Source organism: Paralichthys olivaceus, chromosome 14 (genome assembly GCF_024713975.1).
Source record: "Paralichthys olivaceus isolate ysfri-2021 chromosome 14, ASM2471397v2, whole genome shotgun sequence".
NCBI lineage: Eukaryota > Metazoa > Chordata > Actinopteri > Pleuronectiformes > Paralichthyidae > Paralichthys > Paralichthys olivaceus.
The window spans coordinates 7,438,337-7,462,628 of NC_091106.1; the positions used below are offsets into that span (position 1 = coordinate 7,438,337).

Here is a 24,292-nt window from a genome sequence, read left to right on the forward strand (position 1 = left end):
CAGTGCGCACACACACACACAGTAACTCCATAGTCAATCAGAGGAAAGATGGAAGAGTGATGCAGCAAAATCAAACGCTAGTGAGTTTGATGACTGGTGGTATTGTAATCAATTGTAATCAGGTGCAGATCATCTGCAGAAATGGTCTTTATAAGGATAAACTATATGTGAACATACTGTCATGAACACAAGTGTTCAATATAAGGAATAATTTACTCTACATCTATAACCATATGTTTTTTAATCACGTCTCACCCTGACTCGTGCCACCGGCTGTACAGCCTGCTCGTTCTCTCTCAGCGAGCCCACATATGCCTCCTTCTGGAAGAGCGGAGCATTGTCATTGACGTCCAACACATTCACACGGATCCTCCCTGTGGTCTCCTCGCCGCCGCCGTCTCTCGCCAGCACGGTTAGGGTGAAACGCCGCATCAGCTCGTAGTCCAGACTGGCCCGCAGAGTGACCCAGCCCGTCTCATCATCTAATGAAAACCTGGAAAAAAAAGTAACATTGGATAAAATGTCTGTGGTTGGGAGGTGTTTGTGAATGTTTTATTATTTTATCTGGTAATGAGATGTACTGAATAATTTATGGCCTCCTACAGGCTTAATAAAATGTTTATTACAATTCATCACATAATGACTGTTATTCTACTTAATAGTTTCTGTTATTATAAAGCGAAAAGCTCCTAATTACAACAGTGTAGGTTTATATATTGTCATAAAAAAAATTAAATAAAAACGTAATGATAATATTGCAACAATGTTATTGTCAAATGACAAAATAAACCAAATAAAAATGTACAAATAACTGGGAAGCAACACAAATTGATACAGTGAAGATAGTGTATATTTGTGGCTTGAAGAGAGCAGACGTGAGGAAAGGTGCCAGATATCGTTGCAGCTCAGCTGTCTCCGGCGGGGCTGTGTGGCTCAAACATCGCAGCAATCGTTCATGAGGCAATATAAGAGGCAATATAAATGAAAAATTAATGTGGTTGTATGTTTCTGTTGACTGTTTGAGTATGAGTGTGTGACTTGATCTTACTGGTCTGGCTCATCACTGAAGTAGTAACGCACATTCCCAAATGTGCCTGCATCTCCGTCTGTAGCCTGTGCAGGGAAAAAGAGTTAACTTTCAAATCTCATCTTTACATCCTTTGTGAGCCTTTGTGTATGTGTGCACATGCCTGTGTGGTTCACAACACTGTATTTACTGACATGATGCACCCAAATGGCTGCATCAAATATTCTGTCATGACTGGGTTTCGCTCCATTTCAAAAATGTCTCACTCTAACAGCTGTGTGTGACTGTATGACTTCATTTGAAGACAAGCGAGCCACACTTCACTCTCTCAGGTGTTAACTGGATTCAATCTGATGGGAGAACTGATACATTTTCTTCACCCACATGACCCACCGCAGCCTTAAAAACCGCAACAACTGCTGACATATGTATTGCAGATAAAAAGGGTGTCGGAGAAATGCCACATAAAGAACAACACTTACAGGAATCTTGTACATTATAAAAAGCCACATTAACACAATTTGTCATTTTAAACACATGCATGTGCACACATGCACTGATGCGTACACACAGGGTGTTGTGCCAGGGCTGATGGATCGCGCCTGGAGAGGCTGTTGTAATAGAGTTTCACTTCAGTGGCTCTGCAGTCAGTTGAAGGGCCAAACTTGAACGTGTCGGCAGCCTGCTCTGTCAACCACAATGCCGGTCACTGTGATTCAGTGATGCCCTGATACTGACCTTATTATGAGGGCCTGTGCATGAATGTGTAGCGCCTGGGCTTTTTTGCATGTGGCTGTGACTTATTTAAAAAAGCCGATGTTTGTGAGAGTAACTATGTTAATATGCATTGACGAATTTGTCTGTAACTAAATGTAGATGTATGTGTGCACATTAACGTGTGTTAAAGAATATATATAGATATATATATATATCTATATCTATATATATATAGATATAGATATATGTATATGCCATCTCAATCAGATGCATTGATGGATATGTGTGTGTGCATCTGTGTTAGTGTGCGTCTATGATTCCTCTCAACAGATGGAACAACGGCTGCAGCTATCAATGTTTTTTTTCCACCCCTCTAAAAATTACACCATGCTGTTTAGCTCAAGCCTGTAATTTTCAGCCTCCACCACAACGTTCTGGATAGTGAATCAGTGTTTCTTTTTAATGTCCAAATGGCCTTCACTTTGTTGTTAGGTGCACCGAAGCACATCCTGCTCAATGAGCCGTGAGTGGGACGCTAAATACTTGTGAGGTGTTTGGGACCTTAGTCTGGTTCTTATATTAACCTTTGAGTTTTCATGTGTCGTGTCTCAGTGACCGCATCATTTAATGCCACTCAACTGCTTCTTCCCCTCACTCTTTTTGCAACTTCCCACCTCCTCCCTCTCCTCCTCTATCTTTTCCTGTCTTTACCTCGCTTTCCCTCTGCATCCTGAGCTCTGCCTCAGTCTCCACTGTTTCTCTTCACTCTCCTCTACATATCTCCCTTGACACACTCTCCCCCCTGACACCTCCCTCCCTCCCATGTGAATGACAGGCCCATAAGTGCTCCAATGATAGTGGTGGGGGTGTTAGCGTGACAGCTATCGTGGCAGTGACAGGAGCCAGGCTCAGCCTGGAAGGAGATGCTGCCTCTGCCTCTATGGCCAAGCCCTTCACACCACGGCAACAGACAGACGTGGAGAGAGACCGACAGACATACAGAGAGAGGAATAAAGAAAGAGACGATAGCCACCCTACCCCCCAATTCCCTTCATTCACTGCTCAAACAATCACCATGACAGTACGGCACAGTCACTTTTCTAACTGCTCACCAAAGACTTTCAACTTTAGACACAGACAGCCGGCAGCAGATGGATGGGAGTGATTGTTCAGGGATTTGCAGTAACTTAACACCATGGGGTTGGGTCCTTGACACCAGTGTATGGGTACATTTGCCCCTTGTCGCCATGGTAGCTTGAACAGATTTTTGGTTGGACAGTTGGACAGTGATGGAAATGTTGATGAAGTGGGTTGCACAAAGAGTGTGTGTGTCTGATTTAATTAAGAAACGACACAGAAATAAAACTGGATGTGCCTCACTGACAATGATTCACCACATGATTCACAGGGATTCATAGGTTTCATGCCAAACAAACAATGCTAATGGTTCTTAAAACAGTTATCCAGCGACCCTCAAAAATAACTGAAAAGAGTTCAAAGAACGAACAGAACTGTGGATGATGTAAATTGGTATTGAACAAGATTCTACAAAGCCTTGTTGGTTCATTACCTGTTCTCTGAATGTCAAGTTACCAAGACATAATGGCAGTTTTGTAGTGTGTTGTAGATAATTACCGGGCACAGAGTGCAGTGGTGAAAATCTGCAGCATAGCACTGAGGTATCAGAGTTAGTGTTCTGATCAAAATCCAAACTAAGTTGCTAAGAAGTTTCTGCACAAAGAGTCTGTGAGCTGCTGATTGCCAATATAAACTCTGCAACCCCTGAGGACCTCAGGCAGTAACTACAAAAGAGAAATTAGTTCTCAGTTGACCAGTTTGGTTAAATGATGTGTTTCTTTCCATCAGAATGGAGAAGCCGGCAGGCAAACACCACCGTGGGTGTGTGTGGTACAGATGTTGGTGTACCTGCGTACTGGTGCATTCATATGTGTCTGTATGCCCGTTAATACACATGTCTGATGATTGGATGCATGTACTGAATATTTTTGTATGGAAAGTAAAGTGTGTGCATGGGTGCCTATGTTTGTACGCACACATGGACAGAGACGCACATGTTTTCCAGGTTCATAAACACACACCCCAACCACTTACAGTGTAAACTCTTATTATCACACTCAATTGATTTCAAGAGAAAGCGGAAATGAGTGCTTCCCCTCGTGGGTGACAGAAACACAGGGGTAGAGTGTGTGCAGGTAGGCTGGGGTTGGGTTGAAGAGGGTGCAGGAGTAGATTATCAGCCTGGCTATCTTGTGGACAGCGAGGGAGGTTAAAGCTGCACAGGCTTTTCTATCTTGAGTGAGCTGGAATTTGAATTGATTGGCTCCTAAAATTGCTTTTTCTGCAGAAGCTTTGAGAGGCATGGAAAAGGAAACCAATTACTGGCTGTCAAAGACTGCTGTCAAAATAGAGATGACCCCCAGTCCAAACACAGGCAACCTCCCGTGTCACAAGCACAAGGAACAGATAACATACGCGCACACACACCACCAGAGTGAAGATGTCCAGTTTATGACAATCATTGTGGGGGAGAAAATGAGGAAGACATGGTTGTCAGGTTATCTTCATCAGCTCTTCTCATGTGGAACTCTCTCACATTTTCTGTATCCATGACAAGATCACAGATCGATTGTTACTAATGCTGTATAAGTGTGATAGAGCTAAGTTATATTCAAGCACCCCTTCATGTACAAACTTTGCATATTGTACGGTACAGTTAGGTTTGAGATGCAAAAAGCGGATCATGTGTCACTCATAAGACACATTAAGTGCTGCACACATTTGCATATTTAAGCAGTACATTATTTCAGAGTGTTTGGATCAGCAGTGTGGACGTCTCACAGTCTCCATAGGAGTCAAATGCAAATTCAGAGAGATACACAAGTCCTCACAAGTCCTCACAGACTTCAAAGTTCTAGAACTCAGGAAAATCATTTCATTCGAATCAGGAAATGAAAAGAGTTAGTTGTAGGTTTAAAGTGTCTGTATTTTGTCCATGTATGGGTTCATATGGGGTCTAGTAGAAGATTTAGATTTACATGCTGTAATGTTTAAAATACACATTTTTCTCTCATACCCATAGTACACTGCTGCAGTGCCTCTTATTACCCTCTGTCTGAATGGCTCTGTTTTAAACGCTTGGCTCCCTTCCCAAAAAGCCAAAGCTGCTCTGATTGGTCAGCTGGCCCACTCTTTTGTCACTGGCTCAGCATGTGTTGGAAATGTCAGGCCCCAGAGGTCATGAACAGTAAACAGTGCAGTAGCCACACTAGCAACGGCATTGATTCTGCAAAACTAACTTGTGGGTTTATGTTACATGTTACAGTTGACGTAGATGCAGAATAAAAAATGTGCTGAAGTACTTCAGGAGCAGTGTTTTCTTTGGGAGAGGAGGACTCCCTGTATTGAGGACTTTGAAACTCAGCAGCTTACATGAATTAGAAAGACTCTAAAAACATAATATGCACACTTAAAGCATGTGCCACAGTGGTAATAAGTCTTCAAAAATTACTGAGATGCCTGTTTAGACATTAATGAATGGAACATATTTTTTTCAGTTTCATCGACCACTTATCACTTTGCATTACAAGTCGCATTGACCAATTAACACACATTCATACTTCCGTATTCAGCGTTTTATTTTCTATTTCACACCATTCATACCGTTCGGTGTTCAGTATCTTGCCCAAGGACACTTTGGAATGCAGATTAGTTAGTGGACAACCCTCCCTACCTCCTGGAATCATATTCGCCCTCCACAATATAGTTATTGGTTGCTGTAATTATTCATGCTGTCTACAGTGGCAGCAAAGAGACCCCTTTGTGACACTATTACATGTACGACTTGAGAAACAAAATCCACAGTCCTCATTCTGTCTGCTAAAGCCTCACATTTGCATTGGCTGAACTTTACAGTGTATTTTTTGCACTGAAGTACTGTTGATTTTCTCTCATCCACTGGGGCTTCCACAGACCAAGTGGATTTAATTGATCAAGAATTTGGTTATTAAAACAGTCAAAAATTGTGTTTGGGTAGACAAGTGATATATATTACAAGGGTGTGTTGTCACACAACTAAAGGTATGACTAAAAGGAAGAGTTTGAATTACATTTAAATAGCTTTTTTTCCACGGTGTTGGTCTCCCCTCTCCTCTCAGTAATTATCTCAGTTTCTTTGTACACAAATTGCCACGGGACTGTACAGAGCCTGTTTTTATCTCTGATCAATACGACAGAACAAGAGTCAGAGCAGAGCAGCGGCCTGGAAAAAGCACAGACACCATGTTGGGTCTATTCCGAGATGTGATGTTTCAAATTAATGATCACATTTCCTGAACAGCTCCTCACTCGACACTCCTGTGACCAAACTGATGAGTGGTAATTTATATATTATCCTTAATTATAATGCATATGCAGCTAACATAGACTGAAATTATGCAAAAAGTCAAACCTCTTGAGTAGAAAAAAAAGATTTAAAAAATCTAAATTCCCTCAAAAGCTTGGATCATACGGGGACCGATCGCATCTCTTGCCAGTTCCCCAGCTGTGACCTAAAGCACCTGGGGGGGTGGATGGGAGCTGTGTGTGTTTTTACTGCGGACACTTTAGCATAATGGCGGTGGCGAATGTACGTTTACGACTGCTTTATTTCTCTAAACCATTAACGAGCAGGTGGGGGTGCTCACAGCGACTGCTGCCTGCCGACAGGATTGAACAACCTGTTTCGATTATCTCCCGACCGCTCAAGCCGGCGAGACGGAGGGAGAGTAGGAGAGAGAGAAACAACTTTTTTAACAATGGATACTTTTGTGAAGGAGCTCAATAAAGTGGAGTGGATGTCTTTACAGCACACACTGACAGCTTGCATGATAAGTTCTACCGTTTGCATGCGTGCACAGCCACTGCATAATTATTCCAACCACATGTGAAACATTTGAAAAAACAGCTGTTACCTCTGGAATATGAAGAGAAGAGGAGGAGAGATGGAGAGAGGATCGTATTGTGGGCATAAGCTGCAGATATTGTGAGGTGCCAGTGAAAGGGCTTAATGCAGAGCTCTCTGGTTGGCAGCCTCACTTTGCCGACAGGTCTTACAAACCCCTTCTCCCTCACACTCTCTCTCATGTGTTCTCAGTGATGATGAAATGAGAGAAGAACAAACAGGGAGGATGTAGAAAATGATGACGAACAACACAGAAATACACTGACGATAATGGAGGGGACTTAACATACAGGGGTGGATTTATTTAATATCTATGGCCGTGTGGTGAGGAAGCAGGGCTGAGGTCAAGATAATCACACACAGTGAACACTAGTGAACATTTCTTGCTGTAAAGCTCCTCTTTCGTGCCCAAAACGTCTCACACAAGTGCATTAATGAAAAACACCAATGCAAAGCTAGAAACACAAAATAAGTGAGTGACAATTGGTTGGGGTCCTGGACCAATCAGTCGCAGCTTAAAATGAGATGCTTGTCTATCCAAGGTGTTATGGTGCAGGTGCATCAACCTGTCATGGTCAAACATCCATAGTAACTTCTTATTTCGTAGGTAATTCTTATTTAATCAGTGTCAGTGCCTCCCTGTTCCCTTCCTATGTGTGTGAAGGAGGAGGTGAATAAAACATTTGCTTGCTGTGGTGAGGCAAACCAGATTGGCTTCGCATGAATTTCAACTATGGTGAACTATGACCCATGATATTTGCTTTGCATATGTGACCGTGCCCTTATGATGATAATCCACTTTTCTGGGTTTTATGTAATCTAAATATATAAATATATTTAGGTTTTGCACTGTTGGACACAAAAAATCAAGCTGTAAAACTTAAGATTCATCCATTAGATGAGAATAACAAAATATTAGATTGAACAATAGGGAAAATAACCTCTAGTTGCAGCCATAGTTCTGTGTATAGCTGTGGTGAAGAGCATTTTTTTTTCACTTTTTAAATCAGTATAAACGTAATCAAATAGATTAATGGATCAGCAGAAAACCTAACTCCTAACCTCATGGAGACACTACATTCCATAACTCTTCTTTTCATCTCATTTGGCATTTGCATGTGTCTAGAGAGCCGATAGTGAACCCTGAGAAAGTTCAGACGTTTCACTGGTCTCAGCTCCGGCCTGTTTGTCCTCTGCCCTGCAAAACTATTCATATCCCGTCTCACAATGTCAAAACCCTCATGATAAGAGCCGCATTATTAACAATGATTTTGTGTGAGCTACCACTACTGAGAGGAAGAGAGCTGGTCCTCACCCCTTTAATTACAATAATGAATTATAATTACCGTTGTGACTATTACCCCTGTCTAAACAGTGGCGGGAGCAAAACATCCTCCACTCTGTAATTTATAGCCTTCTGCTGTAAGCATTTATCATTGTGCCTTAGCTCTCAAACATACAGCATCTGCATCGGGCCCATAAAACACACAGCATGGCACCAGTAGGAGACACAGACCCTAAACAATGTTGAATCAACTGAAGTAAAATCAACTTTGAGTAAAATGGTATAGTTACAAGTGAAGTGTATTATTAAAACTGTGTGCATCCTAAACATACATATCCCCTAATGTAGAGCCTGATGGGTAGTGAGAGTTTACTCCGAGCAGAAACAGACGGGTAACAACGGAGTGAATCAATGCAACACCTGAAAACCATTAGCTATCTAATGGTAAAACAGACAAAAGGGGAAAAACAACAATAACCGAGGGCATACTATAAATAAGAAATGAAAGAAGACACATTTTCTGAGAGCCAAAGAGAGAAAATCAGAGTGATTCCACTGATACGAGCAGCTGCTGGTGTCTAAAGTCTCCAGGGTAAGAAAGAGACAGAAAGAGAGAGTTAGAGCAAAAAGGACCCAGACAAAAGAGTAAATCACAATAAATATTTATAATGATAAGTAATGCTGCGGACCATAAATATTAAACAGCAACTGCCTCTGTGTGTGTGTGTACTTGTATGTTAAGCAGTGTCTACAGGGATGCAGGAGCGGGCACTGAGTAATGCATTGACTAACATTGTACATAAGCTTTGATCAGATGAGCTATGAATATTAACCCAAACAAAGCATTTCAATTGCATTATCAGACTGCTTGTTGGGCACTTTCTAAAAACAACTGGGAACCAACACGTATAATTTCAATTAGCATAGGTATAAAGTATTATATAAACATCATCCTGACCCCTCCGTCTTTACATCCAAACCTCTACATTATTCATTCACTGCACGGTTAAACTGTACCAAGATCTAGGAAATGAGCCTCTATATTGTGGCACTGAGGGTCAAACACAATAATACTTTACCAAACATGACATTTCACAAAACCAAAACATTCCAAAAAAACATGACAACATTTCACAAAACAAAACATTTTCTTTTATGAAATATGTTGTGTTTTGTGAACTGCTATATTTTTTATATAGCAGTATTCCCCCCTGTTTCCTCTCTGCATTGTGCAAAACTCTCTTTTTAGTATGGCAAACATATTTGCCATGAGGATATTGTCTCATCACTGCCATCAGTAACAGCATCAGTAATGATCTCAATATCTGTGCTGCTTAAAAATCATGAAGAACATAAAGACCATCAACACTAATTCAATTCACAATTTTGGGAAATATTTTGAATCCCTTTCTTTCTGAAGGGGCTGACTAAAGACTGGAAGCAGGGTTTAACAGACAGCTAAGCTCTGTCCAGAAATATAGTAGCAGCGCACAAAAAGTTCTCTTAACACAAAGGAAAAGCCACAAGCTGTAGTTTTACAGGGAATTTCATAAGCATTAGCTTTAGGTGCAGGGAGGCATTCTTAACTTATTCCGCTTTAGTTTCATGGTTAATGCTCCAACATGAGAGTGACAACTGATATTAATCTTCCAATGTAACTCGGACAAAAAAGCGAATGAGAATATTTTCAAAAATGTTCAATATTCCTTGCGTGTGTGTGTGTTTATTGAGGAGGGCAGGTCAGTCTACAGTGAGAGATACAGTAAGAATAAAAGAGTGTCCTCCCTTTCCGTACTACAGCGTAATCTGACCACCTCACCTCTGACAGAGAGCCCAGAGAGGCTTGTCTCCTTGTAGTGTACTGCCCTGACTTGTTCACTGACAGTTTGAATTTGTGGAACATTGAGACAGGAACATAGTGTCAGTGGAATGAAAAGGTGCTTGTCATGTGAGCATATTCAAAAGACTTAAAAAGCACAGGTACTGGAAGCTGTAATATAAAGTAGAGACTAAAGTGAGCTTGAGTTAAGTAGAAATGTAAGCCCTATAATAACAGAACCAGTAATTAGGGGCTTCATTGACTTTATCACAATTAACTCTTCAGCTCAATATGGTCTTCTGCTCTTGGCAAGTGACAGAATTTGTCCTTAATGGCGGGGTGATGCACAGGTTAAGTTTCCTTTTTACCTGGTGCTGACTCCCAGGAGAGGGTTGTAAAGTGCTTGCTGAATGTGATCAAGATCAGTTTTACATTTACGCACTCTATACTTTGCGATGTAGCCAGAACAGAGGGTTTCATATAAAGAAATATGACTGATCACTGACAACGACCCCTTCATCATTTCTTTCCTGCGCTCTCCTTTCTGCATGAACAATTTGAAGCAGCAGTTAACTTCTTTCTATGCTTCACTTCAGACTTCACTAACTTATTATTTTTTAAACAATGCACAGATGCAATACCTAGTCTAAAATAAATTGCTCATTATCCACACAAACACAAGTGAAGCGGCCGCAGCTTGTTTGATCAGACTGCAGCAGATAAATAAACAATCTCCTATCCTATTGTCATTGGATTACAAACCTTGTAACTTACTGTCTAAATTACTAATGAACTAAATTATGACAGACCCACATAGGTAAACAGGTCTGTGCAAACACATTACTGAAAACACACACACCGGCCACATATATATAATAATGTTATGGGATAACAAATGGATCAAAGCCAACAATGACTTTGTCTGGTTTAAGCCTTGTGTTGACCTTGCCTGAGTGAGTGTGTATGTGTGTCTGTGCGTGAGTGTGCATGTATTCATTTCAATTTCTCAGCCCGAGAGCCAAACACACTTATTGGGAGAAACGTCTGTTTAATCTGTATCTATGGTATCTCATAGGGCTTGTGTGTGTGTGTGTGTGTGTGTGTGTGTGTGTATGTGTGTGTGTGTGTGTGTGTGTGTGTCAAGGTATTACTTATGTTGTGGGGACCTAAATCTGCTTACACAGTCACATTATGCGACACTGTCTCCCTTTTGGGGAAAAAAACTAGTCCCTACAATGTAAATGATTACATTTTAAGGTGAAGACATGTTTTAAGGTTAGGTTAGAGTTTTAGGTTTAGGTAAGATAAGGTTATGGCAGGTAGAGCAAGTCTCCAAGAAATCAATGTAAGTCACTGTAATATCCTCTGAAGCCAGAGAGATACCACTGTGTCTGTGTCTTTGTATGAGTGTGTGTTTATTTCAAATCCTCAGCCCCAGAGTCAAACTGAGAGCTGAGTGTGGGAAATATCTGTTTAATCTGTATTTGTATTTTGTCACCAGTAGCATCACATAGGGCTTGTGTGTGTGTGTGTGTGTGTGTGTGTGTGTGTGCACATGTGTGCATGTCTGGGCAGGTCACAATACCTAAATGCTCATCGAACATTGTATAATCTACGAGTGCTGACATCCATACCAGTGCAGTCGTCACTGTGTGCAGTCGCTTTTCATTCTATTTAAAGCCAATTCTCTTGCTTCATTCAGCAATCAGGATTCCACGGCAGGCTGCACGCTCCTGCACGAGGCCAACATCAGCCAGGTCTTATCGGGTATTAGACTGCCCTGCAATCTCCATTTCATGAGCACCCAGTCTATAAACACTATTGATTTTCACACTGTGCTTTTGCACTTGTATCTAGTGGATTTTAGGTGTTCTGTCACAGGAATGACAAGTAATGAATAATAATTCAGAGTTATAGAAAAATGTTCTGAGAATTTTTCTGGTCTAGTTAAAGTAGTGATTGCTGCTCAGGATGGCGACGGAGGGCGACTGAATGGTGAGACTGCGAGAAACTAAACAAAGGCTGCTCAGGATGAATCTACGTTATTCTTTTGAAAAAAATCTAAACCTTCATTTTGGTTTGCTTTAATGGAGTCGGTCCTGTCATTATAATTCACTAATGTGATATTAATCCATCATGAAAGGCAAGACATTTTAAGATTCTCTAAGAATAAAATGATCCAGTTGGAACTAATAGTTCTATAATTTTATAATTTAACTAGCAAATAAGTTGCAGTGTATGAAACCTCATATGTGAACTATGAGCTGTAGAGTAATCACCAACTGTGACACTAATACAATAGGTGAATGAGTTTTTCTTCTGTGTTTATTTGTGCTTTTGAGGCAGCTTAGCTCGAGTCACCATAAATCACTCATATGGTGAAGTCTCAAGAGAGTGCCGGGTCACATGGGGCACACAAACACACCAGGATTTCATTCCCAACTAAAAATATCGCACTGTGTTTGTCTGCATCTGCCAGCCAGTACAGTTTCTGTCTAACATGACTTTTTTTCCCAGATTCATAACTGTGACCTTTAGCTTTGACCTCTGAAATCTAATCAGTTCATCTTCGAGTCCAAGTGACAACTGATCAAAAGAAATTCCCTCAAGCTGATCGTAACATAAATGTCGAGAAAAACATGACCATACTTTGTGAGGCCACCGTGATCTTTGACCACCAAAATCGAGTCAGTTCATTCTTGAGTCCAAGTCAATTTTTGTACCAAATTTGAAGAAATTTGGTACAGACAACCGAAAAACTATGTGTCACCGATGTGTAGGCATAATAAAAACAAGTCCCATAAAAGTAAGTAGTGCAAGCCAGGCATTATTGTAATCTCTTTAGGTTCCATTTAAATTTTTCTCCACAAATAAATCATAAGAAACATCCCTGTGAGTAATTTATCACACTCTCCTGTGGAAACACTGCACAGTGGTTTTCTATGTTACTCACCAGGAGTCGTAACAGTGAGGTACCAGGAGCCGTGTTTTCAGGAAGGCTGATGTTGTACAGTGGTCTGCTGAAGATGGGTCGGTTATCATTCTCATTGATTAGCTCAATGAAGATGCGGGCAAATCCCACATGGTCGGACATGGACTCATTGGCATAGAGCTGAGGAGAGAAAACAATAGAACTAGAATGACCCTCAGTGGAGCACATACCCCCACCAAGGCCCAACAGTCCCCGAAATTTAAAGTCACTAAAACAAGTTTATTGGATCTGCACCAAATTGCACACACTCTTACATATCAGTCCCATATACATGCCTGATTTAAAAATAAATCATGATCCATTAATTAAAAAACAACGACATAAACAATGTTAATGACAGTGAAAGATATAATCCAGGATCTGCCCTTTAAACCACATTACAAAATGTAATAGCTTTTTCCTTGACACATGCTGCAGTTAGTTTATGTCCAATGCTTCTAACTAACAGACAAACAAACAAACAAACAAGCAACAAGGGTGAAAACATAACCTCATGGTGGAGGTAACTAAGATTAACTAATAGTTTAATTACTACTCAGTCCAAGAGAAGACAACATATGTAAAATACTGGTTTATGTTTAAGAAGGAAAAACATTAATAGGTGGCATCCTGAAATCTGGAACAATTTGTTATTGTGCCATAGAAGTTTCTGTCAAAAAGAGCTGAGTTGGAGATCTTGGATTATATACAAATCATGGCACAAACCACTCAGAGGTAAATTGAGGTGACAAAATACCAATTTCACTGTTCAAACAAATGTGCAGTGTTGAGAAAGGGATACAGCTACAGTCTGACTGAGCGTTGTGTCCAAACAACAACAAGTAGCAAGAAACATAATGAAGCGACATTCAGTTTTGATGATTGGAAATCAGGTCCACAATTCATTCAAGGGCAGTCACACGGAAGGACACTACAGCTGCTTCGTCTTCAATAACTCAATGTTTGGTCATCGAAGGGAAATCACCCTTTCTTAAACCATTTTCAGACATAAACAGACCCAATTATTCAGACTTTGTCCGGATTTTGCCTTCCACAAATGGACAGAGCAGCAGGAGATTGTCTGGGTCAGACACGTTCACAACAACAGTTAAATGTCCGGAATATTGAGTTGAGAGGTGGAGGAGGGACATAACGTTTGAATCCCCCAGCGGAAAGCATACATTTTTGTTTAACATTGACATCGGTTCTTATCACCAAAAGCTCTTTGTTGTCTTCACATCGCGTTGCAAGTTGACCTCTTCGTCAGTGTCGTCTATGTTTACAGCACCTCTATTTTATGCTGAGATGGATGTATTATTTGTATTTTTTGTGTATGTCATCTGTTTGAAACTTTACTAACACGATGAATTCTTCAGACATTATGCTGCTGTATTTTAACATGGGCTCAGTGGGACATTTTACACGAGGGCTGGCAGGTTATGCGCCAGAGAATGTCTGAAGAAACTGACTCGCACATTTGCGTTCTCACAAACAGCCCCTCTGCAATTTCAGGAAGTGTATGTCTGAAAGCAGCATACTTCTATCTCTTTAAAAAAAATGATATGTTGGACATGCTACTTCCTTCAAGCATTTGGCTAGAAAACTGCGGGTAGTGCATGGGATGCTGGCTGTATTTGATTTCACAAATCGCACCTTGATATTCTTTTTAGAGTGACAGGGACTGCATTCCCCGACATGTTAATGCACACTATGAGAACACAATGTCAATTTTGAAACTCACAGAGAAGCTGTAGCTGCGAATCCGTTCAAAGTCCAGCGGCATGGCCACCCTCATCCTGATGTCGGCACGCCCCTGCACCGCTGTGGGGGAGATGGTGAAGTACTCTGAATTGTTTCCTGTCAGAAACACCTGGAACATGCTGTTCACCCCCTGCCGAAGGAAGGATAAGACACAGAGAAAAGTAGCTGTTGAGAGAGAACAAGTGCAGTGCGTGATATATATTCTGTGTCTAAAGTGCCAGTGATGAATATAGACGATAAAATGTATTCTACAAGATATTCATTGAATTTAACATTCTTTTAAGACAAAGCTCACAATTCATGAAAGAGGTAGAGAGACTGTGAAAATACACAGAAAGTCAGAGCCGACACGACACCAAAGCCCTGATTTGCACCAAAAGCTCCATTCACTCTTATCAGTTATGAGCAAGATGTTTGGTTTCTATCTCTGCATCTTTTTCGCAAGACTTCTCCCGTCCTTCAATATCTTTCTGCAGAGCCCCCAAACACTGTTCCCTTTCCCTTGTCTGTCTGTCATTCAGAATAAGTGTCAGAGGTCAGAGCTGTTTACAAAGTGGCACTTTAACTTTCCGAGTGCTATACACACATTCATTCCATTAAATCAGCAGGGTTCAGTACATGATGGATGGGCCCTTGGTTATTACAAATCCCATACTACTGATTCTGTGTGTAATAATTTGCTGGCAAAAGGCTGTTACTGGAAGTGTGGAAGCGAAACTTTATAGAGATGTGTCAGATATCACAACACATCTGCAGAGCGGCACTTTGCAGGGAAGGACAAAGAGAAAAGGCAGAAACAAAGCCATCAAAATTTGTGGTATGTGTTAAAATATGTGATGAAAATGTATATGACATGGTTAGACAGCAAAACAGATATAAGAATCAAATTATGGCCTCATCTCATATCTCCTCATCTGCATTCCTCTTTATCTCCACCTCGTAAACCCTATGCTGCACCTACAATATGTAAATCGCCATTTGAGTGCAACATGAAGGGAATCCCATGGACAGCCCACAGAGATATACACAGTATGGATGGTTCGCCAGTCGATGAAGAAAGGTTGAAACTATATGCTTTATCATCATAGTGTGTTTTATAGGAGGAAAAGAGGAGCTGATGTGATCCCTGATGACAACCATGACTATCTACCTCAGTACAGATACAGACGTCTGGGTTTGGTGTAGTTTCCTACACTATTTGTTGCCAAAACAATCTTATAAAATGTGAGCATGTAGTCTTATCTAAAAACATAATGTTCTGTAGTACGTGTGACTGTATAGTCAAAAACAAGAGCATCTACAAACCTCTTCTTTCTTTCACTTCTCTTTCTCAGAGAAATCCTCAGCAGGAACGATGAGTAAATATAAACTAAGTGAGGGTCAAAATGACATTACAGCTCTGAAAAGCCTGTAGCTGTCTTTAGCTGAGAAAACTGCTCTAGATGCTTCCTGTGTCGATATATAAAGCTGTGGGGCAGCCAATCATGCAGCCACTATGGCAGAGAGAGGAAGACGGGTTCGGTGGTTGATTGGCATTATGCTGGTGGTTGAAATAGCCCCCTTGTTTTTGTTTTCATCTCTGGGAGAACCATTGTGGCTGATGACTCCTATTTAAAAGACCATCCAATATGCAGGGATGTCACCTCAAACTGCCCATAAACGTAATTGCCTGTCCATTTGCTCCTGCCTTTAGAAGCCCCCAATAAAAGCACCCTGTCAGATGCAACTGCCACAAAGTTTAGTGACAAGTTCCAGCAGCAAAAGTTTTTTAAGATGCTAGCGGAGCAGAAGGGAATATGAAGGCAGCGACAGACAGACAGAGAGAGAGAGTTAACTACCACTTGTGTCATCGTCTAAAAAATGAAACGTCTGCCTATAATCCCTCACACTTGGAAAAAGTGAGATTACAGCACAGGTGTAGTGGAGTGTGAATGAGTGTGTGTACTGGCACTGACATGCAGGTTTTAAAGGATCAAAACAGCAATACAAAACTGCAAGACAAAAAAAACGTCTCATGGATTTTACTCTTTGGAATAGATGTATTCTCTATATGGCAGCAGTTTTAAAATGCAAGACTGTGGGAGAACAGGCAAATTCTATTTCTATGCGCACACTTTGAGGACACTGTATTTGACATAGTCTGCTATTTTTTAGGTATTTTGCTTTGAACGAGCAGAAAGCTGTGGTTACTAATAGCACAGAAGGAGGGATTTCTTACGCAGCATTTCAGTGAATCTAATTTTGTGATGAGCACTCTAAGTTGGAGATGCTGGAATGTTAAGTGACTCGGTAACCTTCCAGACTGAGTGGTAGTGGTAAAATGCTGGGTGCTAACCTACAGAGAGACCTCTAATCACATGCCAGGTGTCTGAGTCGTCAGCCCACCTGCATGAGGCGACACGCTCGCAGCACTCCCCTGTCTGCCGGCAACAAGCCGTCCTCGGAATGAATAAACAGACTTGATGCTAAATGCTCCTGCTATCGCTCCTTCAAGTGCTTTCTTCCTCTTCTGTCTGCTCCTCTCCCAGTTTCTTCCTGCTCCACCAATTATTCTGACTTTTGGTTTTGCTTCGATGCAAGCTTCTTTCGGTTCCTCTCCCATTTTCTCCTCATGCCTGACTCTCTTTACTCTCCACCTTTTTCTCTATCCACTTGACTTGCAGTTATCTGTCAAATTCCACCCCGGCAGCTACTGTGCCTAAATCAATCAGAGTTGACTAGCTTTCGTCTTATCTGCACCCTTGGTGATTGATTTTCCTCGTTAGGTATAATTTGATGCTCTATCCCATCTCTTCCACAGCAAATTAAATTGTAGTCGAGTCCAATGTGCTGGTGGGAGCAGGCATGTGCGCATAGGAGAGAAGGAGAGAGAGAGAAAGTGAGAGACAGGATGGCAGAGTGAAAAAGTGTTTGAGTTGTGTGTGTGTGTGACAGTGTGTCACCACATTAGGTTGATAGATCCAGCTAATGGGAAGTGACATACTGTTGTACACGGTTACTGACGGTCCTCTCACACACACACACATGAACACACACAGCTGCCATGCAAGCAGTTTCACTGTGTAACTAAGGTTCTTTTTAGCTGCTGCATTTATAAACAAGATGAACGTGAACCTACAGATAAAAACACAAACGACTAACATGAAGCAGTCTGAGCTGACATTGTTCAAAGATCAGATCAAGAGTGAAAAGTGTCTTGTGTCACACCCAGCTGTTTGCCCCAGTACATCCTTCGTCACAAACATCCCATTGCTGATTCATGCAAAAGTACCTTAGTTTGTACAGAGGGTGATCAAATTCGATATTAATCTGATTGACTAAAATAACAGCTGCATACTGCCTCATACTGTATTTCACCACCAACTAGATGAAAATATTGAAGATTGTTCAAAGCTGTTACTTTCATCTTAAATGATTGATAGAATATAAATCGAGTTAAACATGAGAATATGACTCCTGCTACATAATCCGATCAGCTTTAGAGAAGATGTATCACTGCTGGAGTTGTGGGAATTTCAAAGACTTCAAGTCAAAGAGTACAGTCTTCCCTCAAATTGTCTTTGTCTGACAATGGACACAGGCGGAGAGCACCTTAATCAGAAAACACAGGAGTTTAATTTACATTACTTAAAGAAATAAGTTATTTAATAAATTAATGATGTTATTAATGTCAATTAGCAACATAGTGGTGGGCACTGGATAAAAATGAGAAGCTACAGGTTGAGTATTTTGTAAGCTCAGTGAATCTTTATGTTCTCATAACCCCTGCATTTTCTATTCACAACCAAATTTAATTAATTTCACTTGTATATGCAATGAAATGGTTCTCTTACAGAGGAGCAAAGCTGCAACACTAGCAGGCTGAAGTAGACAAACCAGAGTATGCTAAAAAAAGATCAGATGTTGTTTTATTGATCAGAAGATACAGCATAATTTAATTGAAGCCTTATCTGAATAAGAGCATTATTCTATCGAGAAATGTAGTGACTGTTTTTGACTGTGACTTTCATCATGTGAGCGACTCACCTCATCCTTATCTTCGGCCTGGATGAAGAGGGGCAGGGCAAAGCCGACCTGGGCCAACTCAGTGATGAGGACTCGATACTCGGAGCTGTTGAACTTTGGGGCATTGTCATTCTTGTCAATTAGCAGAATGGTGAAGGTGGTCATCACTGTTGCATCTGATGGACTGCGATCATCTTTCAACTCTGTGGCCTTATATTGAGCGGGACAGGGAACAAAATCATAGAGAGAGAGAGAGAGAGAGAGAGAGAGAGAGAGAGAGAGAGAGAGAGAGAGACATGAGATGCATTTGATTGCACTGAAAATGTCATTTTGGATGGAGGTGGTCACCAAGCAATCTCAGCCAGGTATTTACAGCTGTTCATTTATTGGATCAATAGGTGGAAAGACGGACTCAAAGCAATCATAGAAATAGGCTCAAAGTGACGCCAAAAAGGGGGCCAGAAAATGTACATCCACACATGCACACGCACAAACACACACACACACACACATTGAGATTTTAGAGGACACAATCGCACACACGCATTCTGTTTCTGGTTGCCAGAGCATCATAGATGTGAGGGGTGTAAAATGAAAAAATTAAGACAGAGGTAGGACTGAGCAGGTGTGGTCCCTTTTATTGTTAGAGTGGTGCCACAAGCCATCAGAGAAGAGGCAGCTACAACATGCCTCTCCCTGGGTAATCAAGGTAGTTTAGCCTTTCCCATCCCAATGCCACTGAATCATTTGACCGCGACCTCCATATGCTCAGCACTATCTAAGCTGCCTGAAGTTGAGAAATTAGTTGTATTACTATGGCACACCGCAATCAATAGCAGCACCACCTAAGAAAGCACAAGTAGAGAGAGGCAGAGAAAACGTAGAGGGAAAAAAAAATCCATATCTTATAAATACATTTTTGGGCGATTTTTTCATTTTCAGCACTTTCACTTATTCTACCTTTTTTCTATGTAATTATTGATTTCAATTAAGAAGATAGAGTGAGGCTGGGATATGTTAGGCAGACTCTTTTGTATTAAACCTCAGAGCCAGCTGTATATCAGCGTTCTTTCATAAAAATGTCATGCAAGCTGCTTTTTATTAGCAATAATAGCAGCTGAATGAGGAAACACATGAGTGCTAGTGAGGCCATTAGCTGCTATTTAGCGGCCATTTGTTTTCCAGTGCAGGTGCAGAAGATTTGACTTGACAAGCCATCAAAACATCCACCTAACATTACAGTTACACAGCAAAAGGTGCTCATTTGATTGCAGATCCATCCACTTTCATTGGCCCTTAGAAAACCATTTCATGCACCCTCTCACACCCAGTGGGAGCCACTCGGTGTACGACACTGAAAGAGAAGAAATGACGGCAAAAGAGAAAGTGGCAGAGTGGACAAGGTGGGAAGATCCGTGGGTGGGGAGAGATTGAGGGTGAGAGGCCAGGACTGACATGCTAAAAAGCCAAGTGAGATAGACTTTAGGCTCAGTGGAGGGACAGAGGGATTTGGAGACTGCACCTGCTCCAGACAGACAAAAAGAAGGAACCAAAGGGAAGAACAAAGGAGCCCTAAGCAATGAAGAGCACTGTAAATTCTATTCCTTTATCTTGTCCTCCTCCGCTCCCCTCTGTCCTCCCCGGCTGCTGACAGTTAACAGAACACAAGTCTCTAAAGGGGACATTATCATAGAAACAGAAACATGAATGCCTTCACCGAGAAACCCAGTTAACATATCTGTGTGTAGGCATATTGACACAACATCTATAGACATATACTGTACAGTGCAACAGGATCTTGTATTAATCAGTGTTGTAATGACCTTGAAGTATTTCCTAATTGGAACAGTATGTATCCACAAAGACAGTAATGTGATATGTATAGTACAAGCAAGGGCGAAGTATTGCATATAGCAGGTCCTTTGAGGCAGACAGTGCATTGATTTAATGCACTATCATATCAAAGCTCTCTCTTGATCTACTGGCAAAACAGATTTTCGATCGCTTGTCTGGGTTGTGACAGTCCCTCCACACCACCCACCCCCCCCTCGACCGCCTCCCATTCAGAGGCTCACCTTGACAGTGAGAGTGAATCCTGCTGAGTAGAGTGGGTTTTCTCTGTCCAGCTGGCCGTTCACTGTCAGCGAGCCGCTGATGTAGTCCAGAGCAAAAACGCTGTTGGTGTTCCCTGAATGGATAGATGGAGAGAGAGAGAGAAAGACAGAGATAAGAAAGTCAGAGGGACAAAAGAAACTGGCGTGGTGGATAATTCAGCACAACCTCTGGGATGCAGCGAGGCGCTGGTGGAGAGGAAGGCAGTGGATGAGCAATGTGCATGTCTCTATCCCATGCAATATGGATTGGGCTTTTGCTGTGCTTTCTTTTGTCTCTCTACCTGCCTTAGGCTGACCCAATACCTCCAACCTGTCCACACTCACCTTCCACTGCTTCAACTTCTTCATCAGCTACCATTTCCCACTCAACTTATTTAGTGGATGTTAGGGTCAGAGTCAACGTCAATTCCAGTTCTATTTGACAAAGTGCATGCGAATGTTCCAAAAAAGGCAATGAAGGAGACATTAACTCATGTCATTTGGGTCCTAACATTCTCTGGACTTTGCGTTTTGACACATGAACAACACAGACTTCCTTCTCAGACGTGTTCACAACACCACAAATCTCAGGAGCATTCAGGTGAGGGCTGGTGCAGCAGGCAGAGGCAGAGGCAGAATGTAATGTTTAATTCTCCTCTGTAGTTCACATGTTGTTGTTCACAGCGCATCAACAAAAGCATCAGCTCTTATCAGTCTGTGTCTTACATGTACGGCATCGCATTTGCCTGAGATATTTGAACAATTTTTGTTTTTCATATGTCAAGTGTTGTGAAGGGTCATCTAAACACCACCCGCTCATGGTGATTCCTCCAGTGGATCTCCTGTTGCATTCTCTCCAAGTGGACTGGCTGAAGAAACTCCGAACAAAGTCTGGACTTTCTTTAAATTATGAAACAGAGTAGATACAAAAGAAGTGCATTTTCCATTGCAATACCTGAGTAATAGTAAGTAGATAAAAGCCAGAGGTATTTTAGGGAGATGGGTATATGTCATGTATCTATCTATCTAGCTCCTCTCCTGTGGAGTCATCTTGCAATTTCAGTTCAAAAAGCAGACACCCTCTCTACTTTTTAGAGTTAGCCTAAAACCTTTTTTGATAAGGCTTTTATTTGTGCAGGCTCAGCTCATCGAGGGCCACATGGAGCTTGTCTGTCAAGAGTCTAGATTTCTTACATTTCAATATGCCTACATATACTACCATTATTGGCAATATGGTTATCATTAAACTGTTATTACTGATTCCTTCATCTCTGTCAGACTTTTTCTTTTGTATAAATAATTAACATGATACGACTCCATTTATGTCACTGTCTTCTCTCATGAATGTTGTAAATATTTTTATTTTGTTGATGTGCTCTGTTACACTTGACATCTGTTGCACTTCTACGTCCTGGGAGAGGGAATCTTCACTAGTGGCTCTCTCTGAGGTTTTTTAATTTCTACCCTGTTTAGGGTTTTTTGTAGTTTTTCTTTTGTGAATATGGACGATATAAATCAAATTTGATTGACTGACTGAGAATTATCAATTAATTAAATAAAGTTCATCAAACTAAATTCTGAAATTGCAGCCATGTGTTTAAAACTCAAGACAATGCGAGTGCATACAAGACTGACTACTGTGTTAGCAGACTGCACATTTCTCCTGCACTACATCACTTCACATGGGCTGATGGATTGCATTAACTTTGCTATAGTCGGTGCACTTCTTCAAAGACAAGCATTTCAAATTATAAACGCTGCACTGTTCTCATTAACAAGTTTAAATGTGCCTGATGTTCTCTATTCACTTCAATTATACAGGTTAAAATATTAGACTGAGACCCACTTGAGTCCTAAACTCATATACATTTCTAATTCCCCCACTTCCTTTTCAAATTACTGTCCTACTTGTTAACTTTCTCACCTCTCCTCCACTCTTTTTTGACATGCTCTCTCTCTCTCACTTTCTTTTAGGCATCATGTGGCTGTTGCCTGCTAATTACACCCAGCAGATGGAGACAACTAACGAAAAACACACCCAACTGCCATTTTCATTCCTATTCCTGGTCTGTGCCACGTGTTGCATGAGACCTGAAGCGGGTAGTGTGCAATCTTCAGACAGTATAGCAGTTCATGCCTTTCAACACTATCAAAGCAATCTGTTCAGTGAAAGGCAAACACTGAAGCAGACAGGACTGAATGAGAAGGCTCCTGATATTCAAGTCCATCTGAAAGCTCTGCTCTGACCAGCTAAGAGCATTGCAACTGGTGTATGTTAAACAGGATAATGCCAGGATGAAAAAGAGCAAACATGCCCATTGAAGTCATTCCATGTCTAGATAAAAAATAGATACAGGTAAAAATATACACACAATACACCACAAGCATCTAGTTGAGGCTGAAAACAGAGGTTGGATTTTTTTACAGTGGGAGTGTTGTGTTTCTAAGATAAAGTAAGACCCATACTATAGACATGCCAGGAAATGGAAGTCTTGTATATATATTATTATTATAATAAAAAAACCACATGCTGTTGTCCACACTTCAATAAGTGCAACTATTAGGAAAACAGCCCTGTTGGTAGAGCCAATACCTCTGTTTGTCTGCAAAATATTTAATTGACTAAAATTTAATTTTGTGGCACTGGTGGATTTTTAAAATTAATTTTACCACTGAAGCTTTGTTTGCCAACTATTGTCTATTACTGCCTATCAAGCATTTAGTCAAATCACAACATTAAATAACATAACATAAATCTGGCTTTAAAAATGAACCCTAGGCTTTGGTTTAATTTTTCATTCTCTAATCATCTAGAGATTAATAAAAATGCACAGAGTAGAAACATCAGTTACAGGTTGAGGTGTTTAATTTATTGAATTTATTATCTGACAAAGCTGTTTGAATTGAAAGGCTCTTAATTCAATGCTAAGCTAAATTATTTTTGAGGACTACATCCACTAACGCCCTATTATCAACTAATCTGCTTTTTGTTTCTGACCAATATAATGATTTTGCGTCTCTCTCTGAGATTGACAAAAACAACCACTGTTTTTCAATTTGTAAATGCACCTTTTGAAATATGCAGGTCAAATGCTATTCCTCACATTACTTGGCTTCCTCTACTGTGATTATGGTCTTAATCAGTGATATGGATTTTTAACTGTGTCTGCACAAACAATTTATTTTTACGACATGGGATAATAAATAGTTAAGTATCACCCTAAATATGTTGAACGTTTTTTTCCTGCATCTAGTCACTTAGTGCATGTAGAGACATGTTTAAAATGTCAAACCTATTTGCTTTTTTCAAAGTGGGCCAATTAAGAATCGCTCTCTTTCTGTGAGTCTATAGCTGAGGTCTTGACTCCAGAGAAACATGGTCAGATGACAGGTTTTCAGTCCACAGTAGCTAGGGTCAGCAGATTAACCCTCGCTCGTGTTCCCCATTCCTGACTTGCTGCTCTGTTATTGCCCGGTACCACAGCCTGGAATATAGAGGAGGCAACTACAGAACAAAGAGCACAGAGGGGGGAAGAGGAGAGGAGGCAGGCCAGCAGAGAGAGTCGAGACCTTGGGTAATTAGCCTGGATTGAGTCCAAAAGGTGGAAAGAGGGGATGGAGAAAACGAACTGCTACTGCTGATTAGGTCCATTA

At 41.0% G+C, this 24,292-nt stretch overlaps 1 protein-coding gene across 2 annotated transcripts in view; it reads right to left on the reverse strand.

The window, feature by feature from the left end:
* cdh23 (cadherin-related 23) overlaps positions 1–24,292 on the reverse strand; it is a 153,789-nt gene that overhangs the window by 48,490 nt on the left and 81,007 nt on the right. For both annotated transcript variants that reach the window (XM_069539107.1, XM_069539106.1), the window contains 6 exons: positions 20,621–20,733; positions 18,567–18,755; positions 14,521–14,670; positions 12,762–12,920; positions 1,049–1,113; positions 256–493 (listed from right to left, as the gene is read on the reverse strand). In XM_069539107.1, coding sequence (XP_069395208.1) covers positions 256–493; positions 1,049–1,113; positions 12,762–12,920; positions 14,521–14,670; positions 18,567–18,755; positions 20,621–20,733 — 914 coding nt within the window. The remainder of the gene's footprint in view (positions 1–255; positions 494–1,048; positions 1,114–12,761; positions 12,921–14,520; positions 14,671–18,566; positions 18,756–20,620; positions 20,734–24,292) is intronic.